This window comes from Prionailurus bengalensis, chromosome E3 (assembly GCF_016509475.1).
Source record: "Prionailurus bengalensis isolate Pbe53 chromosome E3, Fcat_Pben_1.1_paternal_pri, whole genome shotgun sequence".
NCBI lineage: Eukaryota > Metazoa > Chordata > Mammalia > Carnivora > Felidae > Prionailurus > Prionailurus bengalensis.
The window spans coordinates 6,989,329-7,010,669 of record NC_057357.1 but is presented as its reverse complement, the minus strand read 5'-3'; the positions used below and the strand labels follow the sequence as shown (position 1 = coordinate 7,010,669).

The following is a 21,341-nucleotide window of genomic DNA, read 5'->3' as shown; positions in this document are numbered from 1 at the left end:
ACCAGGCAGCGTGCACACTTACATCAGTCATGGCTTTCTTGGCCCTCTCGTCGGCAGAGCGGAACTCACTGATGAGCTCCTCGTGCTCGTTGGAGATGCGCTGGACATCCGACTCCAGCTTGCGCTTGACCACGAGGAGGCTTTGGTTCTGGAAGAGAAAATAAAGACATTGCCACGAGGCAGAAGTCTGCACAGCCCTTCCTGTGTCCAGGAAAGAGAAACAACTCTCTCACAGACATACTTGCCAAACCCCCCAACAGGAAATGGCCCTGGACCCCCTGCTTGAGGTAAGCGTCTCTCCCTGCATTTTTCTCTGTGTTTTAGAGCAGAACATGTATCACAAGGAGTCCAGGAATAACGCCATTTCGGCCTGGGATGGGTGGGAACTCTAGAACAATCCTGAACTCAGAGCTGGGAAAACCCAGGTTCAACCCCGGTACTTCTACCTATGTGGATAAATTCTTTACCTCTAGGCTTCGGTCTCATTTCTAAAATGGGGTTGTGATCCCTATATGTCCCATGCACATTTTTTCTTTTGGTGAATTCACATGAGATGCTAAGTAGGAATTAAGTTTGTGCTGGCAAAGTATTGCACTGTAAGCAGTATTGGTGTTACCGCTGGTAGATAAGGGTCCCCTTTTTTGACCACACATAAGCCACTCAACTCTCTGGGTCACGGTTTTTCATTTGTAAAATGAATGTCAGACTTTGTTTTTATTTACTGATTTTTTTTTTAAGTAGGCTCCATGCCCAGCAGGGAGCCCAGTGCGTGGCTTGAACTCACAACTCCGAGATCAAGACCTGACTGGAGATTAAGAGTCAGGCTTAATTTAACTGACTGAGCCACCCAGGTGCTCCTAGACTTTGGAATATTCTAGATCCCTTCTAGTTCTGAAGTTCTATCCTCAGTGACACTGAAGGTAATGGCAGTCCTTAAAATTGGCTAAATCATCAGAATCTCCTGAGGAGTTTAGATCCAAAAGTTTAAATTTCTGGAGTCCCACCACAGACCAGATTCTGGATCACAGTCTCCAAGGGAGAGAGTCTAGGAGCCTGTCTTTGAAAGCTCTGCACAACAATGTGCATGTAGTTCACACACTGTGTGTGCACTAAAAATGGTTAAGAATGGTACATTTTATGTTACGGGGGTTTTTGCCATAACAAAAGAAGTCTCTGCAGGTGAGTTCTGAGGATTTCCCAAGTGGGGACACCATCTGCCTTTGAGTTTTGAGGGGAGCCCACAGGGTTTGGGCACCATCCTGGCCCTGCCCCCACACGCCAAGTGTGAGTCTGCATAGACGCCCCCCCACTCCCAGGAAGCCACCATCCTACCTGGATGTTGACCTCGTTGTGCCGCTCGGTGATCTCTACCATCTCCTGCTCCAGCAGCTTGCGGGAGCGCTCGCTGCCCTCCAGGCCCGCGCGCACCTCCTCCAGTTCCGTCTGCAGCAGGCTCAGGCGCCGCTCCTGCAGGTTGTACTGCTCCCGCAGCTCCTCGTGCTGCCGGGCATCCTCGTCCATCTGCATCTGCAGGTCCTGGGGGGGCCAGAGGACCCGGCCTGAGCCCATCTCCCGGACCCTGGCATGGTCTGGGCTTAGCAGGGAGCTGGGGTCTGGCTGGGGAGTTCGAGGCCACAGAGGAGGAGAGTGGAAGGTATCGATCTGCGCTGGGGGAGTTCCCAGTCTGGCTGTGGCCTAGCAGGCCAGGGCCCAAGCGCCCCCAGAATTTGTCCAGTGAGAGGTAACCATAAGGTCAAGGCTGTTCTGAGGACAGAACACCTTGAGTTTCCAGCAGGCCCTTCTCACCGAGGCCTTCCTCAGTGATCTTGACCATTACACCCCCACTGGCTAACCCACATCTCCCTTCTCCTATCTGGTTGTTTCTCTGTAGCACGTATCGCCGTTTTTAATACTACAGTTTTATTTATGTGTTGTTTATTGTCTATCTGCAGGGATGTCTGTTTATTATATACATTCTTGTACCCCTAGCACCTAATACAGTGCCTACGCTGGGCAGGTCTCTAATAAAATGTATGTTGAATGCATGGATCCAGCTACAGATGCTTTAAAGACCAATGATAGCAATAAAGGAAGACTTCAATTCTATTTGTGTTTTTTTCTTAAGATGAGTGGTGGGCATATAAGTATTTACTATGTTCTTTATTTTTCTGTCCTGAATTCACTTATAATAAGTCAAATGACTTTAAGAACCAAGACAGGCCCAACTTTCTGTTTTCCTTCTTTCTTCCCTCTTTTTAGTGGTTCAGGGTATGGACTTAGGTGGTTGGAGCCTCTCATATAGATAGTCCCCAAGTGTCCTGTTCCCTAGACTTCCAGCCACCCCATGCTGCCACTTTCATGCTTTTCTCCTAGCTGCAGACATGCATGAAGTTAGTTTCCTGGACCTGCAAGCTTGGGGATGGCTTACTTGTGATTAGGTCCCAGATTGCTACCTTGATTTGCTGTTGCAGCCTTTTCAGGGTCTTTACAAGTTCGCTGTTGTTCTTGTTGGCATGGTCCAGCTGGATTTCCATCTCGTTCAGGTCCGTCTCCATCTTCTTCTTGAGCCGAAGTGCCTCTGCCCGGCCCTTGGCCTCTGCCTCCAGGCTGGCCTGCAAGGACTCGATTGCCCGCTGGTGGTTCTTCCTGCACGTGCAATCAGAGAAGACCCTGGCATACTGGGCCCGCTGGTCAGGCTGTGCTAAACCTCCCTAGTTAAGAGGTCTGTGAGCATCAACATGCATATGGCCACCATATTTGAAATTAGAGTGTATCTTCCCTTAAAGCATTTAAGTGGGGGAGCGTGTGCTTTGGGAAAGGACACAGAAGGTCAATGTTGACCTCATATCTTTTGTGATCTCAATTCATTCAACATGCAGAATAGCCCTGCAAGGAAACTGAGGCTCCAAGATGATGAAAAACATGCCAAAGGTTTAGCCCATGACAGAGACAGGATTCAAACCCAAATGCTAGCTGTTTTGTTTTTGTTTTTTTAATTAGAAAATGTGAGCTTTGGCTATACAAGCCAAAGCTTGTCTCTCTGTAAAACAGCAGTTATTGGTTGATTGTATTTAATATATTTAGTTATATTGTAATCAGTATAATGAGCATTTTCATAAAACCCTCCATAGAAGGAGACTAGAGGAGGCAATTTACATGTTCAAAAAATATTTGTTTCATTGAGGGAAATAAATGGCTAGCATGAAAGGATCCTGTCACCTGCCCCTTGTCTGTGGTGTTCACCTCTGCTCTACCCCTGCACACTTTCTATTGTGTAGGCACATTGCTGGATTTATAGCACTCTGAGATGTATTTAATTTCTAGACATGAGAGAAGGTATCATGAAATTCTCAAAAGTGAACAGAATTTTTATTCAATTTGACTTAAAAAATAAATACAAGAAAAAAACTATAAAACATGTTGAAAAAATATAGGTCTAAATAAATGGAAGGACATTCATGTTCATGGATTGGAAAACATAATGTTGTGAAGGTGGAATTCGGTGCAGTCAGTATCAAAATGCCAGCTGATTTCTTTGCAGAAATTGACAGGCTGATCCTAAAATTTATATAGAAATGCAAGGGACCCAGAATAACCAAAATAATCTAGAAAAAGAACACCAAGGTGGAGGACTCACACTTCCCAATTTCAAAGCCACAGTAATCAAGACATTGTGGTCATGGCATAAGGATAGACCTATAGATGAATGGAATAGAATTGGGAATCCAGAAATAAACCCAAGCCAATTCATTTTCAACAAGGATGCTAAGACCATTCAATAGGGAGAGAGCAGTCTTTCCAGAAAGTAGTTCTGGGACAACTGGATATCCACATGCAAAAGAATGAAGTTGGACCCCTACCTCATACCTTATACAAAAATTAACTCAAAATGGACCGAAGACCTAAATGTAAGAGCTAAAACTGTAAAACTCTGATCTCATCTAGGAAAAATAGGCAAGAATCTTTGTGACTAAATTAGGGAAAGAGTTTTTTAGATATGATACCTAAAATACAGGCTACCAAAGAAAAAAACAGGTACATGGACTTCATCAAATTTAAAAACATTTGTGCTTCAGAGGGTATTATTAAGAAACTGAAAAGGCAACTCACAGAATGGGTGAAAATATTTGCAAATTACATATCTGATAAAGGATGGGTCTAGTATTCAGAATATTTAAAGAACTCTTACAACTCAACAGTAGAAAGACAACCTAGTTTTTAAAATGGGCCAAGGATTAGAATAGACATTTTTCCAGGCAATATAGAGAAGTGGCCAATAAGCACATCAAAGATGCTTAGCAGGAGCAGCTAGGTGGCTCAGTTGGTTAAGCATCCAACTCTTGATTTCAGCTCAGGTCACGATCTGATGGTTCGTAGGTTTGAGCCCTGCATCAGGCTCTGTGCTGATGCGTGCTCTGTCTTTCTCTCTCAAAGAAACTTAAAAAAAAAAAAACAACTTAAAAAGGTGCTCAGCATCATTAGCTATAATGGAAATACAGTTCTAAACCACAGTGAGATACTACCTCCCATACACTAGGTTGGCTAGGATAAAAAAAGGTAATGATAAAATGTTAGAGAAGATCTGGAGACCCTACAGCCCTTATAACCCTGAGAATGTAAAATAGTACAACTGCTTTGGAGAAGAATCTGACCATTCTGCAAAAAGTTAAACACAGAGTGAACATATTACCGGAACTTCTAGTCCTAGGTACATACCAAAGAGAAATGTAAACCTCTATCTACACAAAAACTTGTATATGGATGCTCATAGTGGCGTTATCCATAGTGGCCAAAAGGTGAAAATAACCCAAATGTCCATCAACTGATGAATAGATGAATAGATAAATAGATAAAATAGATAAACAAAATGGGATCTGTCCAAACTATGGCATAGTATTCAGGAATAAAAAGGAATGAAATACTTACACTTGCTCCAACATGGATGAAGCTTGAAAACATGATGCCAAGTGAAAGAAGCCAGTCACAAAGGACCACATATTGTAGGATTCCATTTATATGGGATGTCCAGGATAGGCAAATCCAGAGAAAGTTGTTGGCTAGATTAGTTGTTGCCTAGGTCTGGGAGTGGGGGTGGTGGGGAGAAATGGGGCAACACTGCAAAAGGATATGGGGTTTCTTTGGGGGAGTGATGAAAATGTTCTAAAATTGCAGTGATAATTGCACAACTGAAAACCATTGAATTTTTCCCTTGTCATGGGCAAACTATGTAAATTATATCTCCAATCTGTTGCAAACTCTCTCTCCTCCCCTCCCCCCGCCACGCCACATAGTGGCATATAGCTAGATATTTAGGGTTTATTCTAATGGCTGCGGAGTCATGGGGCTTCTCCCTCCAGTGGCTCTGCCTACAGCTTTGTTAGGGGTGATTGTGGGGGATGTTGTAAACTCAGGAAGCAATAGTGCAGGAAGATTTCAGGCAGGCAGTTTAGGCAAGATGCCAATGTGGACAGTTGCAAATGTGTTGATCTTCTCAGAATCACAACAAATCATATTTCTGTAAACAAAAACTTAGTGCTGAGTCCAAAACTTACTGGAACCTCAGGCAGCAACAGTGGACACTGATTTAAAAAGAAATCTCCAAATCCAGCACCCAGCAGATCAGTTCTTTTCCATGACGTGGTGGATGTTTTCTGAGGGTTCATGAATGTTCATAGTAATTTATATCTGTGTGGCTTTGCAGGTTACGGAGTACTTTCATATTTATCATCTCAGTTAATCTTCACCACCCCTGAGAGGGGTGACGAGAAGCTGTCGTCATTCACATCTGTCAGATGGGGCAACTGCATCCATCTCACAGGGGGGCTTTCTGATTTTTTTTATTGTGGGAAAATACGCATTACGTAAAATGTCCTATGTTAACCATTTTGAAGTGTGCGTTTCCGTGGCATTAAACACATACATCATGCTGTGCTTCTACTGGCACCGCCTGTCTCCAGAACTCTTTTCATCTGATAAAACTAAACCATGTCCCCATGAAACACTAACTCCCCAATATCCCTCTTTCCCCTGGCCCCTGGCAACTACTATTCTGCTTTCTGTTTCTGTGATTGTGACTGGTCTAAGTACTTCCTCCTGTAGGTAGAACCATGCAGTATCTGTCTTTTTGTGACTGGCTTTTTTTCACTCAGTTATAATGTCCTCAAGGTTCACCCATGTTGTAGCAGGTGTCTGAATTTCCTTGCTTGTGAAGGCTGGATAAATTTGCACTGTGTGTAGAGACCACATTTTGTTTATCCATTCCTTTGTCAGTGGACTTGGGTTGCTTTCATGCCACAGCTCTTCTGAATAATGCTATGAACATGGTATACAAGTATCTCTCCAAGACCCTGCTTTCAGTTCTTTTGGGTAAATATTCAGAAGTAGAATTGCTGGATCATATGGTAATTCTATTTTAAATTTTTTGAGGAACCTCTATTGTGGCTTTCACATCGGCTGTACCATTTTACATTCCCACCAACAGTGCACAAACGTTCCAGTTTCTCTACATCCTCACCAACACTTGTTATTTCTTGCGTTTTGGATGGCAGCCATCCTAATGGGTGTGAGGTGGTATCTCCTTGTAGTTTTGATTTGCATTTCCCTCATGACTAGTGGTAGTGAGCATCTTCCCATGTGCTTATTGGCCATTTGTATATCTTCCTTGGAGAAATGTCTGTTAAAGTCCTTTGCCCATTTTTGGATGTTGATGATGATGATGATGATGATTATTAATTATCCCATGGTGTTTTGTGATCGCTGAAGTACTATGTTTCAGAGTATTCACCTAAATTGCCCAAGGCCAGATGACTAGTAGGTGGCAGAGGCCCGTCAATGCTACCCAAAGTCAGCCTCCCATCACCTCAGCCCCATACCTCGTAGCTTCAAATTCCTCTTCTTTCTCGTGGATTCTCCGGTCGATGTCAGCTTTAACCTGAGCCAGTTCCAGCTGAATTCGAATCACCTTGCTCTCTTCAACCTGCCAGGAATATAAACATCAGTCTTTCTGGCCAAGTAGGTGCATAGTCCCTGGCCAAGGGTCTAGCCTTCAAGGTGATGGCCACATGGTTACCTCCAGGGAAGATTCCGCTTCCTCCAGGGCCACCTGGAGTTCTTCTTTCTCAATCTCCAATTTTTTCTTCAACTTCTGCAGCTCATGCACACTCCGTCCTCCCTCACCCAGCTGATCAATCAGTTCCTTTATCTCCTCTGAGAAAGGAATATTCTCGTTAATAAGGCACACGAGGACCACCAGCTTCCCAGGGCCATGGCATGTGACACAGACATTCTTACATCAGGGCAGAAGCAGGCACTCCTAGCCTCACTATATCCAAAGAGAAGCAACATACTCCAAGTCGTAGACTCATGGAGCATCAGGGCTTGGGCATTGGAGAACAGTGAGTTCAAGCTCCTCATTTTACAGATGAGAGGCTGAGGCTCACAAAAGAATGGGTAAGCGCTGAACAGCTTGGGGGGCCAGTGCCCAGGACTCCCCAGGCCCATTAGGCCTAAACTCCAGGCCTTCCTTTCTCCCCCTCTGCATCCCCCCACCAGGTCTGAAAACCAAGAAAAGGTGGGAGGAGTAGAGCCTTTCTGATCTCCTTCCTCAGTTGGGAGACCTGTTGCCCACCCAGAGGAGCTCCCAGGGACCCACCCAGCACCTTGGAGCAGCCATAAATATCAGCCGCAACCAGAGGTGTCCAAGAAATGTGACTACCTTGACTAATCCATGACCAAACTCCATTCCTACATCAAGCCTCCCTGAGTTCAGAGAAATCTCATTTAATCCAATATCTTCCTGCTTGGGTTTCTAAGTTCCAGGTAGAGTGGAAAGCACTGGGGGCATCATCTAAGTCTCAGCTGTTGGGGTCCATCTGTGCTGATGTCACAGACACACTCATAGCCCACATGGCTTCCCGTCGCCTGTCCTGGACATAGTGGCTGTTTCCAGAACATTCTCTACTGCACTGCTCTGGGACCGTGAGGAATGCTGTGATGCTGCCTCACACCCTCTCAGCCCAAGTAAGCTGCTTGGCCATTCTCCTCCATGGCTCCCACCAGGCTGGGGCTACTTTACTTAATTTCTTTTTAATTTTTTAAAAATTTATTTTTTGAGGGGGAGCGAGAGAGAGAGAGAGAAAGAGAGAGAGAGAGAGAGGGAGAGCGCGAGCAGGGGAGGGGAAGAGAGAGAGGGAGACACAGAAATCCAAAACAGGCTCCAAGCTCTGAGCTCTCAGCCCAGAGCCCAACACAGGGCCTGAACTCATGAGCCACAAGATCATGATCTGAGCTGAAGTTGGATGCTTAACTGACTGAGCCACCCAGGTGCCCCTGACTGGGGCTATTTTACAAGGTTTGTGCCCACCTATGCTTCACCGGCCAGGTGAAGTGCATATTCCTCTGCTCTTAACTCCTAGGTTACTGGGGAGCTTTCTCATCTGCACCAGGAGTTGGAGGTGGGATGGGGGTTAAGGGAGGAGGCAGGGCCCTGGGACCTTCAGCAGAACCTAATCAGCAACCACCTCCTATTTTCTGTCCTCTCCTAGTCCAGGCAACCTTGATCTGGGTGTTCTGGTTGTTTCTCCCCTATATTAACTCAGGTATTTATATTTAAGACCTTTAGTATTCACACTTTTGAGACTACAGAAGCAGAGCCTTCATACCTCACATGCTGGGTTCTTGAGATTATACCCTGTGAGCTGACAACTCCCCAGGGAGGGACTCATAGGACCTTGGGCAGGTTTGGGGGACAATCAGGGACCATCTGCCTCTACCCTCCATTGCAGTGACCCTACATCAGGCACCTAACCTGAATTGAGGAAACCCTGTGTTGACTGAGATTTTTGCTGCTCAGCAGAACAGTTCTTGAAAACAAAAAAACAAAACAACAACAAAAAACCCTGACCTATCTTACACAACTGATTTTGTGGTTAGAAATGTGTACCTGCCATAAAAACTCATTAATGCAGTCAAATCCCTGTATCGCAAAACATTCTTCAACAGATAGGCACCAATTTTCAAACAACATCCGACAGAACGGAGTTCCAGCATGAGACTCCTATACGTAAGAAATCTTGCATGTGTGTATGTTGTGTGCATAGGACAGATGTAAGGGCTCAATACATAAAATCTGTTGAGCCCTCATTTCTGCCAGCTACTCTACTCAGTGAAGATTTTACACATTTTATCTTATTCCAACTGTCTCAACCTTACAAGGAAGACATTATTATTTCCCCAATTTACAGATGAGGAAACTGAGGCACAGAAAGGTTAAGTAACTCACCTGCTCGAAGTCATGTTGCTGAGTGCCCAAGTGCTTCTACAAATTGCTTGCCAGGCAGTTGGCATTTATCGTGTGTACCTACTATGTGCCAGGTACTCAAACATGTGATGCGCTCAGGAGGAGGGAGGCCCTGCCTGGGTCTTTGTCCCTGCCCTCAGACTCACCCTGCAGAGTCTTGTTCTCCTTCTTCACCGACTCAAGGTGCTCCAGGGACTCCTCATAGGCGGTCTTGATCTTGAAGCTCTCGGTCATGTACATGCGGCACTCCTTCTGCGCACTGTCCACTTCCACCTGCAGCTCTTCGCACTTCTGCTGCCACTCGGCCAGCATCTTGTCAAAGACCCGCTGCTTCTTGTCCAGGGCAGCAGCCGCAGCATTGGCCTGGGGAGAGGTGGGGATGATGGTCTCCGGGGGTTCTGACTCTCCAGCCAGTTCCTCTGCTTCTGCCCTCCTCCCTGCCTTCCCCAGCCCTCCCCAGTAACTCTGGTGACCACAGATTTCTTGGGGATTGGGATATAATTCAACATTTATAGCACAAGCACAGGGCAAGGAGCCTGGAAAGAGTTACCCTCCAGTTCTAAAACTCCTACTACTAGATATGTGACCTTGGGCAGTACATTTTATCTTCCCAGGCTAGGATTTTCTTAGGTGTATGATGAGGGATCTGGGCCACAGTGGCCTTCCCAGATTTATAACATTCACCCAACCCCCTGTAACATTTTTCTCTATGACTTACTAATACCTGTTACATGTCATTGTCCAACTCAGAGATGGGTTTGGTGTTATTTTTCTTGTGAATCAAAGCTGATTATTTTCAGACCTTATTTTTCATAGACCTTTCCTCCTTTTCATAAGTGTCCAGCAACTATGTATTTATTTTTTAATGCTTATTTTTTGAGAGAGAGAGAGAGACAGAGCGTAAGCTGGGGAGGGGCAGAGAGTGAGAGAGAGAGTGAGAGAGACACAGAATCTGAAGCAGGCTCCAGGCTCTGAACTGTCAGCCAGAGCCCTATGTGGGGCTCCAACTCACAAACTGTGACATGACCTGTGCCGAAGTTGGATGCTTAACTGACTGAGCCACCCAGGCACTCCAGCAACTATGTATTTATTGCTGTGCAATACTGGATTTTGTAAATTTCTGCTTCATTTATTAATTTTGGAGGAGCAAAACCTTTTCAGGTTTTGGGGCTATTTTCCTGAAGCCTCTCACATGGATATGCCCCTCTGCCCCTCACCACTGGCATGAAGCAGTTGCCCTGAAACACCAAGACCAGGTTCCTGTGTACCAGTTGAAATCTTATTTAATTTGGCTGAAGTCTGGCGAATCAGTCTGAACCAGGGATGCAAACAGGAATATTTAGCCACACAAAGTGTGTGTTATGTGGTTTGTGTGAGGAAAAGGGGAACAGAGACGATAGGTTGCATGACTTCCTGGGACTGTTTTGTCCTCACCACAGAGCTATTTGAATAGCGACCTGTTGGGTGTTAAGATAGCAGAATTATGAGTATATAAACACATTTGCAGGCGAGAGCCTGTGTTCGGTGGGCCTGAATACAGACCCTGTGCTCCATCCTGTTGGCCCACCTGTTTTTTCTTGGTAAGCCCAGACATGTGACAGTTTCCAACAGCTCCCTGGGGTCCCTTGGACCCAGCAAATAGGCAGCCTTCAAACATTTTGACCCCCTGACCTTCTCCAAGTCGATGGTGAGGTCCTCGATTTCTGCCTGGAGTCGCTGTTTATTTTTCTCAAGGGAGGCAGCCCTGGCCTGGGCGGCTTCGGCTGTCTCTTCTGCTTCCTGGAGTCTGGCGGCCAGTTTTCTCCTGTGGGTGAGGGCAAAAGAGGCCATCAAGGAAACATAGAAGCCCATGGGCTAGGGGGCTGTGTTTGTGGTCCTGAGCTCTGGGGTCACAGTGGAGAAGATGCAGACAAAATGGAGAGTATTAGAGGAAAGCAACCACTGTCTGTCCGTGCATCCATCCATCCATCCATCCATCCAACAATTACGTATTGTTTCTACTCTGTCAGGTATTGTTACAGGCGTTCGAAAAACAGCATTGAATAAAAAGAGACTAAGACTCCTGCCTTCACAAAACATCTGTTCTAGACGAGGGATAGACCTAGAGACAGAAGCACCATGGAGAAAGTAAAGCAGGAAGGGGAACACATGAGCGGAGGCCGGAGGGAGAGGAGGGCAAGGACCCTGTGGGTGTCTGGGGAAGAAGGTCCAGGCAGAGAGAGGTGAGGGATTGAGATCTAGAGTGAGCTTTGGGGTGGGACCAGGCAGCTGCTGGCCGCTCTCAGCAGAAAAAAGAAAAGGGCCAGAGCTCAGGAGCTGGAGGCTACAGGAAGGCAGATTTAGGCTCAATGTATGAAGACCTTCTGATAAGAGATTTACGTCAGCTGGAGGGCTCTGTGCTTATCCCTGTCATGTCGCCACAAATTTCCAGGGGGCGAGCAAGACAGGCAAGCAGGCCGGGGTACCCTCCCTGCCGGGTGCCTGGTGGCTCACATGCAGGGCTTCCCATGGGCAAGCAAGCCAGCCTGTTCTACAAGACGGTGGCTCTGAGCCACATTCACGTGTCCACTCTTACTTCCTCAGGCCCATCAGGCAGAATGTCCACCACTCTAGTTTGCAAATGAGGAAGAAGGCTTGCAAGCTTTGAGGGCATTTAGCACAGAGCTGGGGAACCAGCAGAGTGAGGACCTTTGGGAGTGTGGTCTGAGCCCTCCCAACATCGCCCAGAGGCCCCGCCACAGACCTAGCAGACCTGTGGAAGCTTCCTGAGCACTTTAAGGGCAGAGAAACCCTGCCTGGAGATGGAGGCCCTGTTCTTGACTTCCTTGCAGGAGCCTGAGCACTTTCATGCTGACATGTAGAGATCCTTGAGGATGGAACCCAAAGGCTGACAGTGGCTACTTTGCTAAGGGCACAAAGTGGGCTCTCCTATCTAGACACACATCCCCTCCCGGCCCCCACTTTAAGAGGAGCCTGTGCTCAGGTCATGATGTCACAGTTCATGAGTTTGAGCCCCACATCAGGCTCTGTGCAGACAGCTCAGAGCCTGGACCCCGCATCGAGGTCTGTGTCTCCCTGTCTGCCCCTCCCCCACTCACACTCTGTTTCTCTCTCCCTCAAAAGTAAATAAACATTAAAGAAAATTTTAAGAGGGGGCGCCTGGGTGGCTCAGTCGGTTGAGAATCTGACTTTGGCTCAGGTCATGATCTCGCAGTCTGTGAGTTTGAGCCCCGCGTCGGGCTCTGTGCTGACAGCTCGGAGCCTGGAGCCTGCTTCGGATTCTGTCTCCCTCTCTCTCTGCCCCTCCCCTGCTCATGCTCTGTCTCTCTCTTTCTCTGTCAGAAATAAATAAACATTAAAAAAAATTTTTTTTTTTTTAAATTTTAAGAGGAGCCTGTGAACTGCTTTCTCCTGGATGTGACCCTGGCCTCAGCAAGTGTCTGATGTGGTCAGACCACCAGCACCACCCACACCCCAGCCTTCCCAGCTCTCTGGCACAGGGTCACACTCACTTGGTCTCCTCCAGCTCCTCGGTCCTCTGGATGGCATCCGTCTCATACTTGGTCCTCCAGGTGGTCACCTCAGTGTTGAGCTTGGACACGAGGCGCTGCAGCTCTGACTTGCCTCCCTGCTCCTCCTCCAGCTGCTCCTTCACCAGGTCCAGGTCATGCTTCGTGTTGGCAAGACTCACCATGGCCGTGCTGCGAGACTGTGGGGACCAGCGGAGGCCGTCAGAGGCCCCGCTGGTCTCTGTGGACCCCAGGGCCGTTGCTTAGACATCCACAGCATTGGATTGACAGTGCAGCAAGTGAAGGGGGAAAGGGCACCGATTCTACAACCCAGGCCATCAGGGTTTATTTTCCTCATTTTGTTCCAATTACTGTCCATGAGGATATGGGAGTTCATCACTTTCATTTAGTCATACACGTAGCATATTACAGTTTTGTAGTTGACTTAAAAAATTTTTTTAATGCTTTTATTCATTTTTGAGAGAGAGCCAGCGAGAGAGAGCAAGCATGAGCCGGGGAGGGGCAGAGAAAGAGGGGGACAGAGGATCTGAAGCAGTCTCTGCACCGACAGCAGTGAGCCTAATGCAGGGCTCAAACTCACAAACGCGAGATAATAGCCTGAGCTGAAGTCGGATGCTCAACCAACTGAGCCACCCAGGTGCCCCTAGGTACCACTTTTCATGTTCCTTCTACATCTTCATAACCTGTAACTTTCTTCAGGAAGGTAGCTCTGTCACCCCCACCCCATCACCAAACAAACCTTGGATTCTTCATCCAGCTGCCTCTTGTAATCGTCCACCTGTGATGTCAGTGATGTCTTTATCCGCAGGATTTGATTGAGCCGGCTCTGTGATTCTTCATACTCCCGGCTCAGTTCACCATTTTCAGCTGGGCAGGAAGGGGAATGGGAGAAATAGTGGATGAAAAACTGGCTCCCCAGCCAGATCCTAAGCTATCCCAGTGCATCGTTCTCAAAGTACCCAATAAATATGATGACTTGGTCAAGTGGGCTGGAAGGGGGAGCAATGGCGAACCATTGCCGGCCGCCTAAAGTAAGCGAGCCCAGGAGGGGAGCAGTTGTCCAAACATTGGTGACATCCAGGTGTCTTGCATGAGGTACAGGGCTCCAGATAACGAAGTCCCAGCCCCGGCACGAGATCCCGCAAGGAAGTTTAAAGGAAACAGTGGGGCAGAGAGCCTTTACTTTGAAAATGTAATTGTCACGGTCCCAGAACGTATGCTCCTGTCATCTGTGAACTGATTGTGGGGGCTGGAGGCCAGGAAGACGTGCATGAGCCGGAGAGCACGAGCGAGCTTGAGTCCTGCCCTGTAAGTCATTCTGGTTTTGTGGGAAGTTACCTCGTCCCGCTGAGCTTCACTTTTCTTATCCATCAAAGGGAATATTGATTTTAGAAAGTATTCAGGATGTGGGAAATAAGGCCAAAGGATGCCAGCGGGTTCTCTGGGGTCACACTGCAACGTGGTCTAACTGGCCTGAGGAGTGTTTACTTCTCTCAGGGAGTATGTGTCTGTGAGGGCCCAGCCTCTGCAAGGTTAGGTGTTAAGTGAATAGTGATAAATCACAAATTATTTTTGTCCTAGGATGCAAAGGATTTCTTCTGGTAAAAAACAAAACAAAACCAAGAGGTTGCAGTATTACCGTGTGGTAGGACATTAACCTGTTCTGCCTCTAACTTAGTAAAGTTATTGAAGCCTCCCTTCCCCCAAATGACTATAAATCTCTGTCCTTCAAATGCCCCTTGAAGGCAAGTTCACCATTTTCTGGCTCCCTTACTGGTGACACATGTTTGCTCTTAATATGTGGGTCATGTTTTAAAATGTTTAAAAACTGAATTTTGTCTACCGCCCCTCCTGCTGATCTCTCAGGGTGGTTGGGACAACTGATAGGGAAATGCTTTGAATAGTGTCACTTGTTTTATGTTGCAAAGATGCTGCTTGGGGCAGTCCATGGGTGGAATCAGATCTCCTGTCTCATCACAGCGGGTGTGAAGTTTCCAAGGCCGAGAAAGCTCCGGGAAGAGGACATGGGTACTCTTTCGGTTTCCTTGAGCATCCCTGTTCTGTTCCACACACTGTTCCTCGGGAAGCTGCAGGGAGAGGCATGCTCACCTTGCAGGCGGGTCCTGATGGCATTGATTTCTGCCTGGTTTCGCTCCAGCTCAGCCACCTTGGCGTTGGCTTCTGCTAAACTGTCTTCCAGCTTTCGGATGTGGGCCTCGGCATTCATCTGCTCAAGGAAGATGTACCCAGTAGGGAAATGGAGAAGCCAGGCCAAACCCTCCCTGCTTTCCACCTGGGTTCCCCTAGTGCAGCCTCCTAGACTACCTCCCTCGTCCTTCTAGAACGTGCCTATCTCAGAACCATCTCCCCCGATCCCCCTCGCCCTGCCCCACCTTATCATTTCTATACATAAACTTAGAGTCTTTGGGTTGGCACACAGACCCTCACTCTCTAGCTCATCCCCCTTTTCTAGCCACTCTGGACCCCTGAGGACTTCACCCAGTAAGAAAATGCAATGGGCCAATTTAAGAAAAAAATACTAGCCTTAGTTCCAGGGTGTGCAGATAAGATGGGAACTGTGAAGATGCCTCATGAGTGTCTGAAGTTTGGAGATACTGGTTGGCTGAGCCAGGGACCCCAAAGCATCATCCTTGCTCACCCTCGGAGCCCCCTTTCCCTCATGTCACAAGAAGGCTCTTTCTGTGGCAGCTGCTTGATAAATGCGTGTTGAATGGCTTACTCGCTTTTCCTTCTTGCCATGCATCACTTTTTCATTATGGTGATGCATGCATTTCTGTTGTCACTCTTCCTAGTCTGTCACATTTATTGATCTTTTCTTATGTGCCAGGAACTGTTGAAGCCCTCACAACAGCTCTATGAAGCAGGGATTATTGTTATCTCCATTTTACAGAAGAGCACAGTTAGATTATGAACTTGGCCAAGGTTATACACCTTCCTGTGGGATCTGTGACGGGCTCATCTCGATTCCCTTCACAACATCTAGAACATGCCCCGGGCTTGCTGGGGGCTTGGGGAATATGTGTGAAGCAGTCAGATGCTGGGGCACGTCCCTGTGACTCTGGGGGGGGGGTTCCCCCACCTCACCTTGGACTTCTGCACCGTCTCCATGCTGGCATTGAGGTCGTCTATCTCAGCCTTCATGACTTGCTTGTCCTTCTCCAGCTTGGCCTTGACCCTCTGCAGGTTCTCCACGTGCTCCGTCAGCTCAGCCATGGAGTCCGTGTGCTTCTTGCGCAGTGTGGAGGCCGCTGCCTCACTCTGCAGGGCCGCCTCCTCCAGCTCCCGCCTCAGCTTTAGCAGCTCTGCCTCCCGCTTGCGGTTCTGCTCAATCTGGGAGAGAGAAGCAGGGCTTTAGCAGAACTGACCGGCACTGGTCTCCTTAGGGCAGACGCTGCCCGCCTGCTCAGTGGTGCCCCGATATTTCTGCGCTCCTCTAATAGGATGTCTTGATAGAGATGTCAGTCCCGAGCCTCTGGGTGGATTGCCCATAGGATTCGTTTAGATGGTGTTGTGTGTCCAATTGTGCCCCCCGAGAAGATATGCTCAGTTCTTAACCCCAGATACCTGTGGATGGAAACAGGGTCTTTGCAGATGTAAACAAGGTAAAATGTCATACTGGACTAGGGAGGCCCCTAACCCAATGGCTGGTTGTCCTTATAAGGGGAGAAATTTAGATCCAGGGAGACCTATAAGAAGGCCATGTGACCATGAAGGCGGATGTTGGGGTGATTCAGCTACAAGCAAGGAACACCAAGGATTGCCAGCAACCCACCAGAAGGCAGGGGAGAGTCCTGGGACAGATTTCCCCTGAGCTTCCAGAAAGAGCCCGCCAGGTAGGCCTTGCTCCAAGGCTCCCGATGTCACAGCCCCATGACCCTGCTTCTTCCCATCCCTCTGGTGCCCTACATCCTGTCCCATTGTCTTCACTTTCCCTGCATTGCTGGATGTAGTCCTTCCTTGATGCCTGTCACTCAAACCACCTGGGATGATTTTGTTTCCTCCCAGGATCCCGACCACAGCCACATACCAGCTTTGGTTCTCAGCACTACCCCCTACAACAAGCAGCCTGAGGCCAGGATGGTGAGGGAGTGGGGTGTGCAGTCCAGGGAGCCTCGGGAAAGGATGCCTAGCCTTCCAGTGCTCAGGGACCTCATCCACTTTCCTTCTCTCAGCTCCGACCCAGGGGCCACATTTGTAAGCGACCTGACTATCCGGAATTAGAAGGAGAGTTTCAAGCTTCTGTTAGTCTCCGTGATGCCTTTATGTGAGTTGGAGGAAGAGGCATTCCACACCAGAGGCCCAACTTGGATTCCAGCCCTGGCAGTATGGGGTCACCCCTCTGTATTAACCATGTCTCTATTTTCTGTATTCTTATGCCTTGTCCTCTTGGGGTTTTGCTGACCCTGGACAACAGCCCCTCCCAGGGTAAGCTAACTCCTAGAGATAGCAAACAGCTAGATTTCCAGTGCAAAGCAACCAGTCTAGAGCCCACACCTCCAGCTCCTCCTCTCTGGGGTGCTCATACTCTCAGCCACTGTCCCCCTGCTCTCATTACCCCCATGGTCAGGTACCAACTGGGCTCAGCCCTGGTGCCCCAGAGCCCACTGAAATTATCCAAACTAACCAGTCCTAAGCCTGCTTCCTCTGCCTTACCCGTTCCTTCCTCAGAAACCACAATAAAGGCTCTTGCCTGCAATTCTCCCCTGCCTCTGCCGCTACTGACCCTGCTGCTTCCCGTGTGGCCCTGCATGGCACGCCCCCTCTTAGGAACTGTAACAGACTGTCTGCACAGTGGCAGTCCTTCCCCTAATCGGCTGGCATTACCGCAGCTCACATTTTCTGAAAGACACGTTGTATCTTACAACGTCTGCCCTCTGCATTCAGTCCTGTGCCGCGTCTGTCCTCACCACTGAGCTAAGGATCCCCAGGAGAGAGGGGACCAAACCAGCCCCTCTCTGGCCTCTTCTTTATTATTAATTGTTCTCTCCTCAAGTTAGCCCCAGGAATTCAGCAACAACTAACTGGTCCTATTCTCACTGCTTCTCATCCAGGAGTTTTTTTTTTTTTTTCTCCCTGAAGGCAGGCAGGAACTGGGGTCCCTGGGCCCGTCCCCTCCACAAGGATGGTACCTGAGCAGACGTGGCTCCCCCAGCCTCTTCCAGCCTGTCACTGAGGTCTTCAAGATCCCGGGACAGGTCGCTGCGTTGTTTCTCCACCTGGGGGTGGGGAGGTTGGGTGACCGTGATGGGGAGCCATGTGGGAGCCCCTCCCTCTGGTAAAGACTGCAGTGACCGCATGGTGTCTGTGGGGCTGGGGGCCCGCACTTTGGGAGCTCTGCACTCTGCCTGCCACCCCACACACTCAGTGAAGGATGTCTCTGTCCTCCTCCCTGCACTGGGTGGGTCTCCCTGCCCATCCTACCCCCGGCCCCAGTTTGGCTGAATCTGGAGTTTAGGTGCGTGACGATTCCTCTCCCACTGGCTCTCTGGCCTCATCCTCATCTAAAGCCTCCTTCCACTCTTTGCTGGTCCTTTAACATCTTTGTACCTGTGCAGGGAGGTGCCGTCTCATTCCCTCCGTCTAGACATTCTTTCCCTCGTCAGCCTGTTGAGTTCAGTTCTCCGAGTTCCCAGGCTCATGTTGTCTCCTCTGCCTGCGCTAGGTGGGGCCACGCCACGAATCGTATCTTTACGCCTTACATCCTAATTGATACTGCACCTGTAGCACAGTGCCTGATGCACGGTAGGGGCTCAAGAAACAGCGAGGGCCTTTTCAGTTGGAAACCTGCCCTCCCCTCTGGTGCTTTCCTGAGTGGAGTGTCTACTTATGGTTGGATCGTGGCTGGCACTGGGTCCTTAGACTCAAGTAAGTGTAGAAGTAGTTCATTTACCTTGGCTCTCATTGCCCTCTCAGCTTCCAGTTCTTCCTCCAGCTCCTCAATTCGGGCCTAGCAGACAAATCGGTGGGGGTGGAGGGGTGGGATTTATCTCTTCTGTGTGAAGTTACACACTTACCCACTTGACCTTTTAGTAGGGAAGTGATGGAAAGGGGCTGAGCATGTGATGGACACTGTCAAAAGCAGAGGGAAACAGGGCACAGAGAGTATGTGCAATGGTCCTGAGGCAGGGGAGAGGCTGGGGTATGAGACCCCTCAAGGAGCCAGCATGGCTAGGGAGTGGGGGGCAGGGACGCTGGGTGACAAGGTCAGGGAGGGGGCAGGGGCAGATTGTGGAGGGCCTTGTCCTCATAGTGGGGGCGTTGACTTTAAGCCTGCATGAGGTGAATGTGGATCAGTGTCAAGGACTCTGGGGCAGCCTTGCTCCTCAGGAAACCCAGGCGGCCAAGCAGCTGATGGGGGCCAAGCTGCCTGGAAGGGCGTTTCAGAAGGAGAGTTGCTCCTTCTCGGTCCTGAACACACCTGATGCTCCTTCAGTTTCCGCTGGAGTGTGGAATTCAGAGACTGTTCATCCTCATACTTGGAGTTGACAGAATTGATTTCCATATCCCTCCTGCAAGAGAAGGTGTGATCTCCTGAGGAGGAGCTCTGAGGGGATACCAGCCAGCTGGTGAGGGAACAGAACCTGGGCTACCAGAGGAGGCCTTGAGCCTGCTGAAACCCATTCATCCCCTAACCCCCTGACCCTCTGCGGTGACAGCCCAGAAGTTCTCGCCCTACAAAAGCCCTCAGAATCTGCTGCACAGGCCTCCCACTCACTCATGCATTTGTTAATCTGACACACGTTTATTGACTGTCTACTATTGCCGGATGCTCTTTGGGGCTCCAGGGACACATCCGTGAATAAACCAGACAGAAATCGCTGCCCTGGTGAGCTTACATTCTAGGGACTCCAGAATCACATGGGCGCTTTGCCTTTTTAGGGAAAATTTTCTTCCAAAAACTTTCCACAAAAGGCTGTCTCCTTCTGATATGTGGGTTCCACGTGTCAAGGAGCCATGTGTGAGAACTAAGACACCAGAGACCAAGTAGGTGAGCAGGATGGTCAAGGTCACATGCAGCTTCTGGGTGTGCCACAGAAGAAACGAGCCGCGATGCAGCATTAGCCACACGCGTCTCACAGCAGCTCGTGGAGCTGTCAAACTGCCTTGGTAAAATGTACTTCAAAGTTGTGTCGTGCCAATTCTGCCCCCTGAAAGCTTGTCCGTCTCCTAATCTCCATCCCCTCAGCCTCTTGCTTTAGTTCAGGTTATACCTGGACTATTGCAGTAGCCTTCCGGTTGCCTTCCTGCTTCCAGTTTTTCTCTGCTCCACCTGTCCCCCATAGTTACTGCCACAGTGATATTGAAATACCCCTCGACTCCTTGTGATCTTTGAAAGCCCAGCTTACAGGTTTCTGCCAAGACTCTCTGCCTATTGGGGAGGGGCATTGTTCAGTACCAGCCCCCTTTCTGGCGCCCAGCTGGCCCTGTGTGAGACTAGGAGCTCCCTGTGGATGGGCAGCATCTACTGTCCCCTCCCTATGTGCTCTGTAGCGGGCACCGTGCCTGGCACATAGTGGGTACTAGGGACGTGCGTTAATACATGTGAAGCCCTCGGCACGGTGCCCAGCACCTGGCACCACACAGAAAGTGCTAATGTTACGGATGAAATGAATGACCACACGGGCGTACTTTTTCACCACTTCCTCGAGGTCCAGCTTGGACCGCTCCATCTCGTTGAGGTTGTCAATGGTTATCTTCAGGTCACTCTCAGCCTTCCGACGGGCCTTCTCCACCTCCGCCCGGATTTTCTTTTCTTGTTCCCAGTTATCCTCCAGCTGCAGAAACAAGAAGAGCGAGAGAAAATGCGTGTGTTGAGGGGAGCGGGGTGAGTCTGAGGCCAGAATGCAATTGAGGAACCAGACTGGGCCTGGTTCCTTAGCTGTGGCAACAGAAAGGCCCTCATTTCCTCAGGGGGACGTGTCAGTCCAATTCCCCAAATGTATATGAGGACCCTGGGCCCCATGACAGACCTGGCCCTTGAGCTATAGAACTGGCCCCAGCAACAGGGCATTACCTCATGGATCTGGGTGCTGAGCTTGCTGTTGGTCTTGGTCAGGTGGTTCACCTTGTCCTCCTCAGCTTGCAGGTCGTCAAGGGTTTTCTGGAAGGAAAGATCTTGTATGTCCCACGAGACATGCAGAAGCAGCTGAACAGACCTAGTTCTCTGCCATCACTTCGGAGCTGGGTTGAGTTGACTTCAGGGAACAGCTACTGAGTCCCTGGCCCTGGTGCCAGGTGAGGCAGGGGCAGACCCGAGCACCCGTTAGCTGTAGGTGGGCCCTCAATGGTCAGTGGGGCTCTGGCTCTCCATGGGGCATGCAGGAGGTCTGTTGGGGGGCTTTTGTTCACCACCATGATTGGGGGCCCCACTGGCACTTAGTGGTTCCAGGGATGCTGGACATGCCTCGCTCTGGACATGCCTCGCTCTGGACAATCCGGTACCGTGAAGCATAATTCTGTAGTCCGCACACTTGATGCCCCACCTGGGCATT

General features: G+C 49.1%; 1 protein-coding gene across 1 annotated transcript in view; it reads right to left on the bottom strand.

Annotated features, from left to right (window-relative positions):
* LOC122471284 (myosin-16) overlaps nucleotides 1–21,341 on the bottom strand; it is a 61,026-nt gene that overhangs the window by 6,637 nt on the left and 33,048 nt on the right. Inside the window, exons 24-39 of the mRNA XM_043559683.1 lie at nucleotides 20,864–20,950; nucleotides 20,479–20,624; nucleotides 19,268–19,358; nucleotides 18,740–18,796; nucleotides 17,979–18,065; nucleotides 15,934–16,179; nucleotides 14,938–15,055; nucleotides 13,568–13,695; nucleotides 12,811–13,007; nucleotides 10,970–11,102; nucleotides 9,445–9,661; nucleotides 7,070–7,206; nucleotides 6,873–6,976; nucleotides 2,454–2,646; nucleotides 1,333–1,536; nucleotides 23–148 (exon numbers count right to left, since the gene is read on the bottom strand). Of these exons, the coding sequence (XP_043415618.1) occupies nucleotides 23–148; nucleotides 1,333–1,536; nucleotides 2,454–2,646; nucleotides 6,873–6,976; nucleotides 7,070–7,206; nucleotides 9,445–9,661; nucleotides 10,970–11,102; nucleotides 12,811–13,007; nucleotides 13,568–13,695; nucleotides 14,938–15,055; nucleotides 15,934–16,179; nucleotides 17,979–18,065; nucleotides 18,740–18,796; nucleotides 19,268–19,358; nucleotides 20,479–20,624; nucleotides 20,864–20,950 (2,271 nt within the window). The remainder of the gene's footprint in view (nucleotides 1–22; nucleotides 149–1,332; nucleotides 1,537–2,453; nucleotides 2,647–6,872; nucleotides 6,977–7,069; nucleotides 7,207–9,444; nucleotides 9,662–10,969; nucleotides 11,103–12,810; nucleotides 13,008–13,567; nucleotides 13,696–14,937; nucleotides 15,056–15,933; nucleotides 16,180–17,978; nucleotides 18,066–18,739; nucleotides 18,797–19,267; nucleotides 19,359–20,478; nucleotides 20,625–20,863; nucleotides 20,951–21,341) is intronic.